At 40.7% G+C, this 17,757-nt stretch overlaps 1 protein-coding gene across 2 annotated transcripts in view; it reads left to right on the forward strand.

The window, feature by feature from the left end:
• Nucleotides 1–17,201, forward strand: part of LOC128693192 (zinc finger protein 182-like) — a 40,989-nt gene extending 23,788 nt beyond the window's left edge. Inside the window, exons 2-3 of one of the 2 annotated variants that reach the window (XR_011391143.1) lie at nucleotides 14,459–15,988; nucleotides 16,023–17,201. Coding sequence is in view for 1 of the 2 variants with exons in the window: in XM_053782670.2 (XP_053638645.1) it covers nucleotides 14,648–15,724 (1,077 nt within the window). In the remaining variant the exon portion in view is untranslated. Of the gene's footprint in view, nucleotides 1–14,458 lie in introns of both variants that reach the window. The other variant, XM_053782670.2, reaches the window with a different exon arrangement.
• The last annotated feature ends 556 nt before the right edge of the window (nucleotides 17,202–17,757 follow it).

A 17,757-nucleotide genomic window follows, 5' to 3' on the forward strand; every position in this document is an offset into this window, starting at 1 on the left:
TTCAGGTTTCAATTCTTCACTATGTACTCCTTGAATTCCTTCACATATTTTTCAGCCGCTTTTTGGTCCGAACTTGCAGCCTCACTATGCCTTATCACTCTATGTATGCTACTACGATTCTTAAATCTTTCAAACCAACCTTTGCTGGCCTTAAATTCACTCACATCACCACTAGTTGCAGGCATTTTTCTTATTAAATCGTCATGCAACTTCCTAGCCTTTTCACATACGATCACTTGAGAGATGCTATCTCCTGCTATCTGTTTTTCATTTATCCACACGAATAACAGTTTCTCAACATCTTCTATCACTTGCAATCTCTGTTTCGAAAACAAACTTGCACCATTTGCAAGAACAGCTTCCTTGATTGCCATTTTGTTGGCCAAGATAGTAGTGATGGTTGATTGGGGTTTGGTATACAACTTGGCCAGCTCCGAGACACGCACTCCATTTTCGTACTTAGCAATTATCTCTTTCTTCATTTTCATAGTAATTTTCAGCCTTTTTACCACAGGGTTGGTACTAGAAGCTTTCTTGGCACCCATGGTGACTTACTTTGTAGTTATTTTGTACCAACAATACCACCAGTCCGATGACATTCTTCTTTGCAAATATACAGGGTCTAAAGCCAGCAACAAACAACAAAATACCTACCATCCGTGGACTGCTTGCAGAGGCAAAGGCAATGTTCGCGGCTTTCACTGAGACCCACATAAAGGATCACTTGGACAACGAAATATGGATCCCAGGTTACAACCTATACAGATGTGACAGAGTGAACAGGCAAAAGGGGGGGAGGGGGGTTGGCCTGTACATTGCAGAGTCACTTGTTTGCACAGAACTGCTTAATGCCTCAAATGATGTAGTGGAAGTTTTAGCAGTAAAGGTCGAGAACCAAAACCTAGTCATTGTGGTAGTCTACAAGCCTCCGGACGCAACATCCCAGCAATTCCAGGAACAGCTGTTAAAAATTGACCACTGTCTGGAAAATCTTCCAGCTCCTGCACCCAACATCTTGCTCCTGGGGGATTTCAACTTAAGGCACCTAAAATGGAGGAATATAGCAAATAATATTGTTGCAGTAATAACACCAGGAGGCAGCTCTGACGAAAACTCACACTCACACGAGCTTTTAAATCTCTGCACAAAATTCAATTTAAACCAGCAAATAATAGAGCCTACTAGACTGGCGAATACACTAGACCTCATCTTCACTAACAATGATGTTCTGATAAGAAATGCCACCATATCAAAAACATACTCAGATCACAACATAATTGAGGTTCAGACATGTATGCGCGGAGCCCCAGACCGACATAATGAGATTAGTCACAAGGGAGCATTCACCAAATTCAACTTCATTAACAAAAACATAAAGTGGGACCAAGTAAACCAAGTCCTAACCGATATAAGCTGGGAAGATATACTAAGCAACACAGACCCCAACTTATTCCTAGAACAGATTAACTTGGTGGCACTCGATGTATGCACAAGGCTTATTCCTCTAAGAAAAAGGAGGAGTAGATGTAAAATAGAAAGAGACAGGCGCTCCCTTTACAGGCGACAGAAAAGAATAACAGAGCGGCTAAAAGAGGTCAATATATCTGAAATGCGTAGGGAGACACTGGTAGGAGAAATAGCAAGCATCGAACTTAAGCTAAAGGAATCTTATAGGAGTCAGGAATCACGGGAAGAACTAAAAGCCATAAATGAAATTGAAAGAAACCCAAAGTATTTCTTCTCCTATGCCAAATCAAAGTCGAGAACAACGTCCAGTATTGGGCCCCTACTTAAACAAGATGGGTCCTACACAGATGACAGCAAGGAAATGAGTGAACTACTCAAGTCCCAATATGACTCAGTTTTTAGCAAGCCGCTAACCAGACTGAGAGTCGAAGATCAAAATGAATTTTTTATGTGAGAGCCACAGAATTTGGTTAAGACAAGCCTATCCGATGTTATCCTGACGCCAAATGACTCTGAACAGGCGATAAATGACATGCCCATGCACTCTGCCCCAGGGCCAGACTCATGGAACTCCGTGTTCATCAAGAACTGCAAGAAGCCCCTATCACGAGCCTTTACCATCCTATGGAGAGGGAGCATGGACACGGGGGTCATCCCACAGTTACTAACAACAACAGACATAGCCCCACTCCACAAAGGGGGCAGTAAAGCAACAGCAAAGAACTACAGACTGATAGCACTAACATCCCATATCATAAAAATCTTTGAAAGGGTCCTAACAAGCAAGATCACCACCCATCTAGAAACCCATCAGTTACACAACCCAGGGCAACATGGGTTTAGAACAGGTCGCTCCTGTTTGTCTCAACTATTGGATCACTACGACAAGGTTCTAGATGCACTAGAAGACAAAAAGAATGCAGATGTAATATGTACAGACTTTGGAAAAGCCTTCGACAAGTGTGACCATGGCGTAATAGTGCACAAAATGCATGCTAAAGGAATAACAGGAAAAGTCGGTCGATGGATCTATAATTTCCTCACTAACAGAACACAGAGAGTAGTAGTCAACAGAGTAAAGTCCGAGGCAGCTACGGTGAAAAGCTCTGTTCCACAAGGCACAGTACTCACTCCCATCTTGTTCCTCATCCTCATATCTGACATAGACAAGGATATCAGCCACAGCACCGTGTCTTCCTTTGCAGATGACACCCGAATCTGCATGACAGTGTCTTCCATTGCAGACACTGCAAGGCTCCAGGCAGACATCAACCAAATCTTTCAGTGGGCTGAAGAAAACAATATGAAGTTCAACGATGAGAAATTTCAATTACTCAGATATGGTAAACACTAGGAAATTAAATCTTCATCAGAGTACAAAACAAATTCTGGCCACAAAATAGAGCGAAACACCAACGTCAAAGACCTGGGAGTGATCATGTCGGAGGATCTCACCTTCAAGGACCATAACATTGTATCAATCGCATCTGCTAGAAAAATGACAGGATGGATAATGAGAACCTTCAAAAATAGGGAGGCCAAGCCCATGATGATACTCTTCAGGTCACTTGTTCTATCTAGGCTGGAATATTGCTGCACACTAACAGCACCTTTCAAGGCAGGTGAAATTGCTGACCTAGAAAATGTACAGAGAACCTTTACGGCGTGCTTGACGGAGATAAAACACCTCAATTACTGGGAGCGCTTGAGGTTCCTAAACCTGTATTCCCTGGAACGCAGGCGGGAGAGATACATGATTATATACACCTGGAAAATCCTAGAGGGACTAGTACCGAACTTGCACACGAAAATCACTCACTACGAAAGCAAAAGACTTGGCAGACGATGCAACATCCCCCCAATGAAAAGCAGGGGTGTCACTAGCACGTTAAGAGACCATACAATAAGTGTCAGGGGCCCGAGACTGTTCAACTGCCTTCCAGCATACATAAGGGGGATTACCAACAGACCCCTGGCAGTCTTCAAGCTGGCACTGGAAAAGCACCTCATGTCGGTTCCTGACCAGCTGGGCTGTGGCTCACACGTTGGTTTGCGTGCAGCCAGCAGTAACAGCCTGGTTGATCAGGCTCTGATCCACCAGGAGGCCTGGTCACAGACCGGGCCACGGGGGCGTTGACTCCTGGAACTCTTTCCAGGTACTCCAGGTAAACTAAAAACACTGTGATAATATGAAATGCACAGAATGTATGCTTAGATGCGACCGCACTGGCGGACTTATAAACACTGGCACCCATGGGGCAGCTGAGGTCACACGTGGGGACGCGTCCCGTACGAATCACATAATGCGAGTTTTTTATCGTGAGGCGAGGCAAAATTTTTGCGTTCAAATGCTTCATATGGCGGATTTAATGTAACGCGATGCGTTCATAAGGCAGCGGTCCACTGTATATATAGTTTGCTACTATCCAATGTTTCAGGTATCCACAGTCGGCTAGGGAATGTATCTCCTGTGTATTATTTTTTTTTTTTATAACACATTGGTTATTTCCCACCAAGGCAGGGTGGCCCAAAAAAGAAAAACTTTCATCATCATTCACTCCACCACTGTCTTGCCAGAGGCAATAATCATAGAGCTTCAGTTCCCTAAATTAATAATAATAATAACAAATTTTGTTGAAAATAAGAAAAAGTTTTGGAGTGAGATTAACAAGTTAAGGAAGCCTAGAGAACAAATGGATTTGTCAGTTAAAAATAGGAGAGGAGAGTTATTAAATGGGGAGTTATAGGTATTGGGAAGATGGACGGAATATTTTGAAGAATTGTTAAATGTTGATGAAGATAGGGAAGCTGTGATTTCGTGTATAGGGCAAGGAGGAATAACATCTTGTAGGAGTGAGGAAGTGCCAATTGTGAGTGTGGGGGAAGTTCCTGAGGTAGAATGAAAAGGGGTAAGGCAGCTGGGATTGATAGGATAAAGATTGAAATGTTAAAGGCAGGTGAGGATAAAGTTTTGGAGTGGTTGGTGCTATTATTTAACCCTTTCAGGGTCCGTGCCGTAGATCTACAGCTTTACGTTCAGGGTCTAAACCGTAGATCTGCGCCATGAGCTGAGCTCACTCTGATAAGCTGTGAGTGGTAAATTTGGGCCTAGATATGAGAGAATACATCTGTGGTATGTGCGCACCACATAAAACAAATCCTGCAGCACACAGTGTATAATGAGTGAAAAAAAACTGAGACCGTGTTTTTCGATTAAAACAGTGAATTTGCATTGTTTTTTCTTATGTTTTTTGTAGTTGTATTTGCGATTTCTTGGTCTCATTCGATAGAGTGGAAGACATATTACAGAAATAGAGATGATTTTGATTGGTTTTAGCACTGGAAATGGTTTAAAACTGAGCTGAAAGTAGCAGAAATGTTAATTTTTTGCCGATATTCAAGAGTAAACAAACGACCTCACACATCTAATACACGCCAGCTGGTGGGTCGAAAATACATTCACAAGTGTGGTGATGATATTTATACAATTATTACAATATTGCATAACAGTAAATCTTCTATTTTTTGGTTTGAATAAAAATTCATTTTGTGAATAAAAAATCAAAATGGAATTCATTTGTAAAGGCACAAAACGTAACTAATGAACAGAGGAAATGTTAGTTTAGTGCCAGGAATACCTACATTGTTTATTCTGGACCCTATTTTGAAATTGGAATACTGTTTTGAACTTTGTGTTAAATTGGCCAAATTACCAATTTCCGATCACTTTATTGTGTAGTTGAAACAGTTGACTTGGTGAATTCTTGTGCTCAGTCGATAGAATGCAAGTAATACTAGTGAAATAGCTAAGAATTTGGTCGACTGGAATAATGTAATTGGCCTAAAATGGGAGCCAAAGTCGGCAAAATCGCCGATTCGTAAATATCGCTGACACATCAAAATTCGCGAGAGCATAATTTCGTCAATTTTCCATCAAATTTCGTACTTTTTGTTTTATTACCTTCAGAAAAAGATTCTCTACCATTTCATAAGAAAAAATAAAAAAAAACTTTTTTAAAAATTCTTGGACCCTGGTGTGCACTTTGAAGTTTGGCCTCTGGACCCTGAAAGGGTTAATAAATGTATGGAAGAGGGTAAGGTGCCTAGGGATTGGCAGAGAACATGCATAGTTCCTTTGTATAAAGGCAAAGGGGATAAAAGAGAGTGCAAAAATTATAGGGGTGTTAATGTTGCAGTTTAAAAACTGTAGTGTAAAGCACCCTTCTGGCAAGACAGTGATGGAGTGAATGATGGTGAAAGTTTTTCTTTTTCGGGCCACCCTGCCTTGGTGGGAATCGGCCAGTGTGATAATAAAAAAAAAAAAAATAAAGTTTGTTGAGTATACCTGGTAAAGTGTATAGTAGATTTATTATTGAAAGAATTAAGAGTAAGATGGAGAGTAGGATAGCAGGTAAACAAGGAGACTTTAGGAAAGGTAGGGGGTGTTTACAGTGTTTACAGTGAAACATATAGGTGAATAGTATTTGGATAAGGGTAAAGAGGTTTATGTGGAATTTATGGATTTGGAAAAGGCATATGACAGGGTGGATAGGGAGCAATGTGGCAGATGTTGCAGGTGTATGGTATAGGAGGTAGGTTACTGATAGCAGTGAAGTTTTTATTTGGATAGTGAGGCTCAGGTTAGAGTATGTAGGAGAGAGGGAGATTATTTCCCAGTAAAAGTAGGCCTTAGACAAGGACGTGTTATGTCACCGTGGTTGTTCAATATATTTATAGATGGGGTTGTAAGAGAAGTGAATGCGAGGGTCTTGGCAATAGGTGTGGAGTTAAAAGGTAAACACAAAGTGGGAGTTGTCACAGTTGCTCTTTGCTGATGATACTGTACTTTTGGGAGATTCTGACGAGAAGTTGCAGAGGTTGGTGGATAAATTGAATTGAGCAGTATTTAGATAAGGCTAAAGAGGTTTTTGTGGTATTTATGGATTTGGAAAAGGCGTATGACAGGGTGGATAGGGGGGCAATGTGGCAGATGTTGCAGGTGTATGGTGTAGGAGGTAGGTTACTGAAAGCAGTGAAGAGTTTTTCGAGAATAGTGAGGCTCAAGTTAGAGTATGTAGGACAGAGGGAGATTATTTCCCAGTAAAAGTAGGCCTTAGACAAGGATGTGTGATGTCACCGTGGTTGTTTAATATATTTTTAGATGGGGTTGTAAGAGAAGTAAATGCGAGGGTCTTGGCAAGAGGCGTGGAGTTAAAAGATAAAGAATCGCACATAAAGTGGGAGTTGTCACAGTTGCTCTTTGCTGATGACACTGTGCTCTTGGGAGATTCTGAAGAGAAGTTGCAGATGTTGGTGGATGAATTTGGTAGGGTATGCAAAAGAAGAAAATTAAAAGTAAATACAGGAAAGAGTAAGGTTATGAGGATAACAAAAACATTAGGTGATGAAAGATTGGATATCAGATTGGAGGGAGAGAGTATGGAGGAGGTGAATGTATTCAGATATTTGGAAGTGGATGTGTCAGCGGATGGGTCTATGAAAGATAGGTGAATCGTAGAATTGATGAGGGGAAAATGGTGAGCAGTGCACTTAGGAGTCTGTGGAGACAAAGAACTTTGTCCTTGGAGGCAAAGAGGGGAATGTATGAGAGTATAGTTTTACCAACGCTCTTATATGGGTGTGAAGCATGGGTGATGAATGTTGCAGCGAGAAGGCTAGAGGCAGTGGAGATGTCATGTCTGAGGGCAATGTGTGGTGTGAATATAATGCAGCGAATTCGTAGTTTGGAAGTTAGGAGGAGGTGCGGGATTACCAAAACTGTTGTCCAGAGGGCAGAGGACTGAGGAAGGGTTGTTGAGGTGGTTCAGACATGTAGAGAGAATGGAGCGAAACAGAATGACTTCAAGAGTGTATCAGTCTGTAGTGGAAGGAAGGCGGGGTATGGGTCGGCCTAAGAAAGGTTGGAGGGAGGGGGAAAAGGAGGTTTTGTGTGCGAGGGGCTTGGACTTCCAGCAGGCATGCGTGAGCGTGTTTGATAGGAGTGAATTGAGACAAATGGTTTTTAATACTTGACGTGCTGTTGGAGTGTGAGCAAAGTAACATTTATGAAGGGATTCAGGGAAACCGGCAGGCCGGACTTGAGTCCTGGAGATGGGAAGTACAGTGCCTGCACTCTGAAGGAGGGGTGTTAATGTTGCAGTTTAAAAACTGTAGTGTAAAGCACCCTTATGGCAAGACAGTGATGGAGTGAATGATGGTGCAAGTTTTTCTTTTTCCGGCCACCCTGCCTTGGTGGGAATCGGCCAGTGTGTTAATAAAAAAAAAATATGAAAGAAGAAAATTAAAAGTGAATATAGGAAAGAGAAGGTGATGAAGATAAAAAGATTAGGTGACAAAAGACTGGATATCAGATTGGAGGGAGAGAGTACGGAGGAGGTGAATGTATTCAGATATTTAGGAGTGGATGTGTCAGTAGATGGGTCTACGAAGGATGAGGTGAATCATAGAATTGATGTGGGGAAAAGGGTGAGTGGTGCACTGCGGAGTGTGTGAAGGCAAAGAACTTTGTCCGTGAAAGCAAAGAGGGGAATATATGAGAGTGTAGTTGTATCAACACTTGTATGGGTGTGAAGCATGGGTGATGAATGTTGCAGCGAGGAGAAGGCTGAAGGCAGTGGAGATGTCATATCTGAGAGCAATGTGTAGTGTGAATATTATGCAGAGAGCTCATAGTTTGGAAATTAGGAGAAGGTGTGGGATTACCAAAACTATTATCCAGAGGGCTGAGGAGGGTTTGTTGAGGTGGTTTGGGCATGTAGAGAGAATGGAGCAAAACAGAATGACCTTGAGAGTGTATAAATCTATAGTGGAGGGAAGGTGGGGTAGGGGTTGGCCTAGAATGGGTTGGAGGGAGGGGGTAAAGGAGGTTTTGTGTGTGAGGGGTGTGGACTTCCAGCAAGCATGCGTGAGTGTATGTGATAGGAGTGAATGGAGACAAATGGTTTTTAATACTTGGCGTTCTGTTGGAGTGTGAGCAAAGTAACAATTATGAAAGGATTCAGGGAAATCAGCAAGCCAGATTTGAGTTCTGGGGATGGGAAGTACAGTGTCTGCACTCTGAAGGAGCGGGTGTTAATGTTGCAGTTTTATAACTGTAGTGTAAAGCACCCCTCTTTCAAGATAGTGATGGAGTGAATGATGATGAAAGTTTTTCTTTTTCGGGCCACCCTGCCTTGGTGGGAATCGGCTGATGCGTTAATAAAAAGAATAATAATAATCATTTAATTTTTATTATAATAATAACGATAGAGCTTCAGTTCCCTAAATTAATAATAATAATAATAATAATAATAATAATAATACGTATGTAATAATTCAGAATGTTGCTGCTAGTTGGCGCAGCTGATGCCAAAACATCCAGTAAGCAGTACACATGTTTACATCTCTGTGGAAGCAGTTTTCTCATGCTTGCTTGCATTTTTTTGCAGTCATTTGGCTAAATTTGCTTTTTCTAACCATGGGTCCTAAGAAAATAAGTGCAACGGACAGGGCTGAGAAGAAAAAGAGGATAATTTCCATGTACTTAGCCAGGCAATACCAGCTTAGTACATTTACAATATGTAGATACTAAAGCTGTATCAGTTATGTTCAGTGATTAAACAAAATAAATTGTATCAGTTAAATTCAGTGTTTAAAAAAAACAATGTTGTTATTAGAGGTTTACAGGGCCACTGACATCATACGCTGCACCCTCAACCTCCCCACCCTCAACACCCCTCATCCTCACCCTCCCCCACCCTCAACACCCCCCCTAAACCTCCCCCACCCATAACACCCACCACCCTCAACCTCTCCCACCCTCTCTGCTCCAAGTGTGTAGGTACATATACACTTTATATAAACAGTTTAATATTTCTTTGCATTCTGTAGTGTATTATGATTTTTTTATGTTTTTATATATGGCATTTCTGCAGTTACCCTCACAAATGCTGTTTTCTCTTACAATAAGAGCATGGGAAGATACTATAGTCAAAGTTGGACAGGAAATGATGGATGCTTCCACTGCTGTCTCAGCCACCATATTGTAGCCTATTTTATTCATTCTAGAGTATATATTATGTTTCTGTGTTAATTACAGTGGACCCTCGCCTAACGAACACATTGCATAACGTTAAGTCTGCCTAGGGATACATTTTAACGCAAAAATTTTGCCTCGGCTAGCGCTAAAAAACTCGCTCAACACGATTCGTTCGAGACGCGTCCATGTGCGGCCTGAGCCCGCCTCACTTGTTCCGTGGGTACCAGTGTTTACAAGCCAGCCACCGCGGTCGCTTCCAAGCATAAATCGGAACATTCCATATTATCACAGCCTTTCTAGTGATTGCACCTGCAAAATAAGTCACCATGGGCCCCAAGAAAGCTTCTAGTGCCAACCCTACAGCAAAAAGGGTGAGATTTACTATGGATATGAAGAAAGAGATCATTGCTAAGTATGAAAGTGGAGCGCGTGTCTCCGAGCTGGCCAAGTTGTACACAAAACCCCAATCAACCATCGCTACTATTGTGGCCAAGAAAACGGCAATCAAGGAAGCTGTTCTTGCCAAAGGTGCAACTATGTTTTCGAAACTGAGATCTCAAGTGATAGAAGATGTTGAGAAACTGTTATTTGTGTGAATAAACGAAAAACAGATAGCTGGAGATAGCATCTCTCAAGTGATCATATGTGAAAAGGCTAGGAAGTTGCATGACGATTTAATTAGAAAAATGCCTGCAACTAGTGGTGATGTGAGTGAATTTAAGGCCAGCAAAGGTTGGTTTGAGAGATTTAAGAATCGTAGTGGCATATATAGTGTGATAAGGCATGGTGAGGCTGCCAGTTCAGACAAAAAGCAGCTGAAAAATATGTGAAGGAATTCAAGGAGTACGTAGACAGTGAAGAATTGAAACCTGAACAAGTGTTTAATTGTGACAAAACAGGCCTGTTTTGGAAGAAAATTCCAAGCAGGACCTACATTACTCAGGAGGAAAAGGCGCTCCCAGGAAAGTGAAGCATTTATTGGTGTATCACTCTGAAACTCCCAGAGTGTTCAGGGAAACAATGTCCTCAAGGACTTGACACCTCAAATTCTAATGAAAGGGGATTCCCCTTCTAAACACTAACACCATCCACACTCTCCCCTCCCATCCCATCAATCATCACCAGATCTTCAATAAAGATAAGTGTCATGTAATTGTACATGTCTTCTTCAGTTCGTGTGTATTAAAATTAATATTTCATGTGGTAAAATTTTTTTTTTTCAATACTTTGGGGTGTCAGGAACGGATTAATTTGATTTCCATTATTTCTTATTGGGAAAATTAACTCGACTAACGATAATTTCGACTCACAATGAGCTCTCAGGAACGGATTAATATCGTTGATCGAGGGTCCACTGTACTACTAATATTATTATTATTATTATTATTATTATTATTATTATTACATATTATTATTATTATTATAACGATAGAGCTTCAGTTCCCTAAATTAATAATAATAATTATTATAATAATGATAGAGCTTCAGTTCCCTAAATTAATAATAATAATAATAATAATGCATAATACGTATGTAATAATTCAGATTGCTTCTTCTAGTTGGCACAGCTGATCAGCAGTAAACATGTTTACATCCCTGTGGTGGCAGTTCTCTCGTGCTTGTTTGCATTTTTTTACAGACATTTGGCCAAATTTCTTTTGTCTAACCATGGGTCCTAGTGATCTACTGCAGTTAGCCTCAAAAGTACTCTGTTTTCTCTTACAGTAAGAGCATGGGAAGATACTATGGTCAAATTGTGACATAAATGGCTGTCGCTGCTGCCGCTGCCACTTCCTCTGCCACCATATTATGGCCAATTTTATTCATTCTAGAGTAGATATCATGTTTCTGTGCTAATTATATTGTTTGTTATGTCATATTAGATGAATTGTGATAGATAAATAAGCTGTACAGTTGATAATAGCATCATATTCAAGTATTTTTTCTCGAATTCCAGAGTGCAGAAATGAATTAATGGCTTTTCAATTAATTTAAATGAGGAAAATTAATTTGATATACGAGTAAATTGAGTTACGAGCTAGCTCCTGGAACGGATTAAACTCGTAAGTCAAGGTTCCACTGTATATGAATTCACTATTCACAGTGTTGAAATGCAATAACAATTAGTATTAGAAATAACGCAACACAGTTATATAAAAAAATTATTGTTTAATATTGAAATTATGGAAATACAGTGGACCCCCGGTTTGCGTTATTAATCTGTTCCTGAGAGCTCATCGTAAACCAAAATTATCGAAAAGCGAATCAATTTTCCCCATAAGAAATAATGGAACTCAAATTAATCCGTGCAAGACACCCAAAAGTATGAAAAAAAAAGTTTTACCACATGAAATATTAAGTTTAATGCACACAAACTGAAGAAGACATGCACAGTTTGTAGTACTCTAATAACAATAAAATACATGACACTTACCTTTAATGAAGATCTGGTGATGATTGATGGGATGGGAGGAGTGGAGAGTGTCGAAGTTGTTAATGTTTAGAAGGGGAATCCCCTTCTATTAGGACTTGAGGTAGTAAGTTCTTTTCCGGGGTTACTTCCCTTCTTCTTTTAATGCCACTAGGACCAGCTTGAGAGTCACTGGACTTCTGTCGCACAACATATCTGTCCATAGAGGCCTGTACCTCTCGTTCCTTTATGGCTTTCCTAAAGTGGTTCACAACATTGTCATTGTACAGGTTGCCAACACGGCTTGCAGTAGCTGTGTCAGGGTGATTTTCATCAAAAAAGGTTTGCACTTCAAGCCACTTTGCACACATTTCCTTAATCTTTGAAGTAGGCAACTTCTTCAATTTCTCTATCCCCTTCTCCGAAGCAGTTTCCTCAGGTCTGGCCTCTTGCTGATGAAGATGATCTAGCAGCTCATCAGTAGTTAGTTCGTCATTGTCCTCCTGTACCAACTCTTCCACATCCTCCCCACTAACCTCCAACCCCAAGGACTTCCCCAATGCCACAATGGATTCCTCAACTGGCATAGGATTCCCAGGGTTAGCCTCAAAGCCTTCAAAATCCCTTTTGTCTAGACATTCTGGCCACAGTTTTTTCCAAGCAGAGTTCAAGGTCCTCTTAGTCACTCCCTCCCAAGCCTTACCTATAAGATTTACACAATTGAGGATATTAAAGTGATCCTTCCAAAACTCTTCTAGAGCCAATAGAGTTTCTGTGGTCACTACAAAGCACCTTTCAAACAGAGCTTTTGTGTACAGTTTCTTGAAGTTTGCAATAACCTGCTGGTCCATGGGCTGCAGGAGAGGAGTGGTATTAGGAGGCAAAAACTTGACCTTAATGAAGCTCATGTCCCCTGAAAGTCGCTCTGCCAAGTCTGTAGGATGACCATGGGCATTGTCTAATACCAGGAGGCACTTAAGGTCTAATTTCTTTTCAATTAGGGAATTTTTCACATTGGGGGCAAATGCATGGTGTAACCAGTCATAGAAAAAGTCCCTAGTGGCCCATGCTTTACTGTTTGCCCTCCACAGCACACACAAATTAGCCTTGAGGATATTCTTTTGCGTGAAAGCTCTGGGAGTTTCTGCGTGATGCACCAATAAAGGCTTCACTTTGCAGTCGCCACTAGCATTGTCACACATAAGAAGAGTAAGCCTGTCTTTCATAGGCTTATGTCCTGGGAGTGCCTTTTCCTCCTGAGTAATGTAGGTCCTGCTTGGCAATTTCTTCCAAAACAGGCCTGTTTCGTCGCAATTAAACACTTGTTCAGGTTTCAAGTCTTCACTGTCTATATAATCCTTGAATTCCTTCACATTTTTCAGCTGCTTTTTGGTCCGAACTGGCAGCCTCACCATGCCTAATCACGCTATGTATGCCACTACATTTCTTAAATCTTTCAAACCAACCTTTGCTGGCCTTAAATTCACTCACATCACCACTAGTTGCAGGCAATTTCTTTACCAAATCGTCATGCAACTGCCTAGCCTTTTCACAAATGATCGCTCGAGAGATGCTATCTCCTGCTATATGTTTTTCATTTATCCACACCAATAACAGTCTCTCAACATTTTCTAACTAACACTTCCGGTCGCTGTTTCGTAATCACAGTTGCACCTTTTGCAACAACTGCTTCCTTGATTGTCGTTTTCCTGGTCACTATAGTAGAGATGGTTGATTGGGGGTTTGGTATACAACCTGGCCAGCTCCGACACACGCACTCCACTTTTTTACTTTGCAATTATCTCTTTCTTCATTTCAATAGTCATTAGCACCCTTTTTCTCGAAAGGTTGGCACTAGAAGCTTTCTTGGGGCCCATGATGACTTATTTTGCAGAAACAAGCACCAAAAACACTGTTATGATATGGAATGTACCGAATGTATCCTTAGATGCGAGCACACTGGCTGGCTTGTAAACACTGGCACACACGGGACAGTTCAGGCCACATGTGGACACGTCTCGGACGAATCGCGTATACCAGGTTTTTTAATGGGAACCGAGGCAAAATTTTTGAGTTAGAATGTATCGCATACCGGATTTATCGGATACCGATGGCATCGCGAACCGGGGGTCCACTGTAATGTGATGCACTTCAAGCACTAAAACAACTTGAAAAACATCTCTTGCCATTTTAAAATATTGTGTATAATCTTATAAAATGAAAAGAACAAAATAAAAAAATATTTGTAATTAGCTAAAAAAAATTAAGAAAATATTTTTTGCTGGAATCATGATGATGTTGCCATCATGGGGTCTTTTTCTGCCAATTTCAACACTTCATAAATTGGCACATTTTGATCCAAATTTTGTTTTGATCTTATGGTAATAATTTTATTTTTATTTTCTTGAAAATTCTGCCATGCCACCAGCACTTTTTTGTTCGGGTCTGCCATAGTATAAGGGTTAAGCAGTTGAAAACAATGAAATAAATGATATGGTATATGTGGTCTTGACGTATTAACTTGTCATTTTTCCATTCCACAGGTGTTTTAAGGCACAAACTACATCCCTCTGGATTCTGACACCTCTGATCTGAAGTCCTTCTTAAAGCATTTGTAGTGAAATGCTTTGCGCATTTTTGACAAGCCTTTTACAATCCAAGCAGTACTAAGTGGAGAACTTTGCACTTACTGCCACTCTTGTACAGAAGTTCCTTATCAGCTCAACTGAAAAATGATCACTGATACAGACACTGAAGGAAAGTCTACTCTAGAAATACATAAGGTAACTCATGGTAGAAGTAAACCTTATCAGTGCTTAGACTGTCTGAAATATTTTTCATATAAATCTGTTCTAGCAATACACATGAGAACTCACACAGGAGATAAGCCGTACCAGTGTTCAGATTGTCTGAAGCAGTTTTCACAGAAAAGTAGTCTTGCAGCACACAAGAGAGTTCATACAGGTGATAAGCCATATCAGTGTAAAGAATGTCTGAAATACTTTACAGCGAAGGGTAGTCTTGTAATACACATGAGAATTCATACAGGAGATAAACGGTATAAGTGTTCAGTGTGTAGGAAGTATTTTATGAGAAATGATCATCTTACAAAACATATGAGAATTCATGCAGGAGAAAAACCACATAAGTGTTCACTGTGTCTGAAAATGTTTACAGATAAATGTGCTCTGTTGGCTCACATGAAAATCCATTCAGGCATTAAACCGTATCAGTGTTCAGTGTGTGGGAAAAAATTCAGCAGAAAGGATTTTCTTATAAACCATGTGAAACTTCATTCAGGTGAAAAACCTTTTCAGTGTTCAGTTTGTGAGAAATATTTTCAGAACAAAAGCTATCTTGCAACACACATGAGAGTCCATACTGGAGATAAACCATACCAATGTTTAGAGTGTCTGAAATATTTTACACAAAAAGGTCATCTGGCAATTCATATGAGGATTCATACTGGTGAGAAACGATATCAGTGCTCAGAGTGTGAAAATTGTTTTAAACGAAAAAGTGATCTTGTGATACATACAAGAGTACATACAGGTGATAAACCATACCAATGTTCTGAGTGCCTAAAATATTTTTCTCAGAGACATCATCTTGTAACTCACATGAGAATTCATTCTAAGATTAAACCATATCAGTGTTTGGTGTGCTTAAAAGATTTTACTCAAAAATGTGAGCTTATAATACATACAAGAGTTCACACAGGAGATAAACCATATCAATGTGTCCAGTGTCAAAAATATTTTAAGCAAAAAGGCCATCTTACAGCACATCAGAGAATTCATACAAGATAAGTCATGGTTTATGCCAAAACACTTATGTGTAGTACAAGAGTATATACGAGATATACATTAGGGTCCTGACTTGTGAGGTTTTGCACTTATGGCATTGGCACTCTGGCCCCAGTTATCTATGAACAATTTACTTAGGATGTATTATAAAATAATATGTGTATAGAGTACTCATATTTATTGGGTTAATATGTCACTGGATGATGTGGGGAAGACTGGTGGAGGTGGGTGATGCAAAGAAGTGGATGAGGTAAAGAGGTGGGTTAGGTAAAGAGGTAGGTGAGGTAAAGAGGTGGGTGAGGTAAAGAGGTGAGTGAGGCAGAGAGGTGAAAATAAATGGTATAAAATACCGACTCACTGGAAACATAAACACATATGCAGTTTAATGTGATCCTTTATTGACAATGTTTTGCCCACACAGTGAGCTTTTTCAAGTCACACACAGATCTACCTGGGGTGGAAGGTACGGGAGTATTTATAGTCAGGTTCAGAATGTTGAGGTCAGGTGAAGAGTGCTGCATCTGATGATCTACCGGGTGGGGTTATAGAGTCTTGGGTAGCTTGGCAGGGGTATTGGACAAGTTGTGAGTAGACCTTCTGCAGTGTTCTATGTTCTTATATGGGATGGCGATGAAGAAGTTTCTTGGCAAGTGGTTCAGCTATGTTATAGAAGCCATTGTTCTGGTTGAAATTGTTGGTTATAGAGATAAGCGATGATTCCAGGATTCTTCGGTATTGAGTGTTGTCTTCTGTGGCGATAAGTCTTGAGTTTCTGTAGTTAATTAAATGGTTGTGTGAATTGCGATGTTGTACACAGGCATTCCTTGTATCATCAGTCCTGCTTGCATATTGGTGTTCTGAAATACGTGTTTGGAGATCTCTTGATGTTTCGCCCACGTATAATTTGTTGCAGTCATTACAAGGGATTATGTATACCTCTGCAGAGGATGGAAGCTTGTCCTGTCTACTGTTGGTGATGTCCTTGATGGTCGTGGTTGTGGAGGTAGATACTTGGAATGATGTATTGGAAAAGATGTTGGAAATATGTTTGGCAATGGAGTTGGTGGGGAGGACTATGTATCTCTTCTCGGCAGTGTCTTCTCTGGGTGTGTTGAAGATGTTTAATGCCCGCCGTCTGCAGTCTCTGATGAAGTCACGAGGATAGTGGAGTTTAGAAAATACTTGTTCAATTATAATGCTTTCTTCCTCAAGGAACTCATTGCTGCACATTCTGAGTGCGCGCAAGAAGAAGCCTATAATTACAGCACGTTTAGTTTTGGTGTCGTGGTGAGAGTAGAAGTGGAGAAGATCGTTTTGGTTGGTTGGTTTTCGATAGACTTTAAAATGAAGTTCATGGTCAGTTTTGCAGAGAAGAACATCAAGGAAAGGAGATTGAGAAGAACACTCGGGTGATCTTCTCAATCGCATTCGCAACATCAACATCATGAACAAGAAACTTTCCAGCCTTGACGTAACTTCCCTATTCACCAAAGTACCTACTACACAAGCCATCGATCTCCTGCGCAGAAAAATTGACGATTCACTTGATCTTCCTATTCCAGCCAGCAATTTCATCGACCTCGTTGAACTATGTGTCGGCTTTACGTGTTTCTCTTTCGAAAATCACCTCTTTCAACAGACTTTTGGTCTACCCATGGGCTCGCCACTCAGTGCCGTCCTGGCGAACTTATACATGGAACATCTGGAAGCCGAGCGTTTCTACACCAATATTCCTTCGACTGTCACCTGGCTCTGTTATGTTGGCGACATTCTCCTCATAACTCCCAGGCGCTTCAACGTTCAAGCTCTCCAAGACAAGCTCAACCAGGTCGAGCCCTCAATCCAGTTCACACTTGAAGAAGAAGTCGACAACACTCTTCCTTTCCTTGATGTTCTTCTCTGCAAAACTGACCATGAACTTCGTTTTAAAGTCTATCGAAAACCAACCAACCAAAACGATCTTCTCCACTTCTACTCTCACCACGACACCAAAACTAAACGTGCTGTAACTATAGGCTTCTTCTTGCGCGCACTCA

Source organism: Cherax quadricarinatus, unplaced genomic scaffold, assembly GCF_038502225.1.
Source record: "Cherax quadricarinatus isolate ZL_2023a unplaced genomic scaffold, ASM3850222v1 Contig325, whole genome shotgun sequence".
Classification (NCBI taxonomy): Eukaryota; Metazoa; Arthropoda; class Malacostraca; order Decapoda; family Parastacidae; genus Cherax; species Cherax quadricarinatus.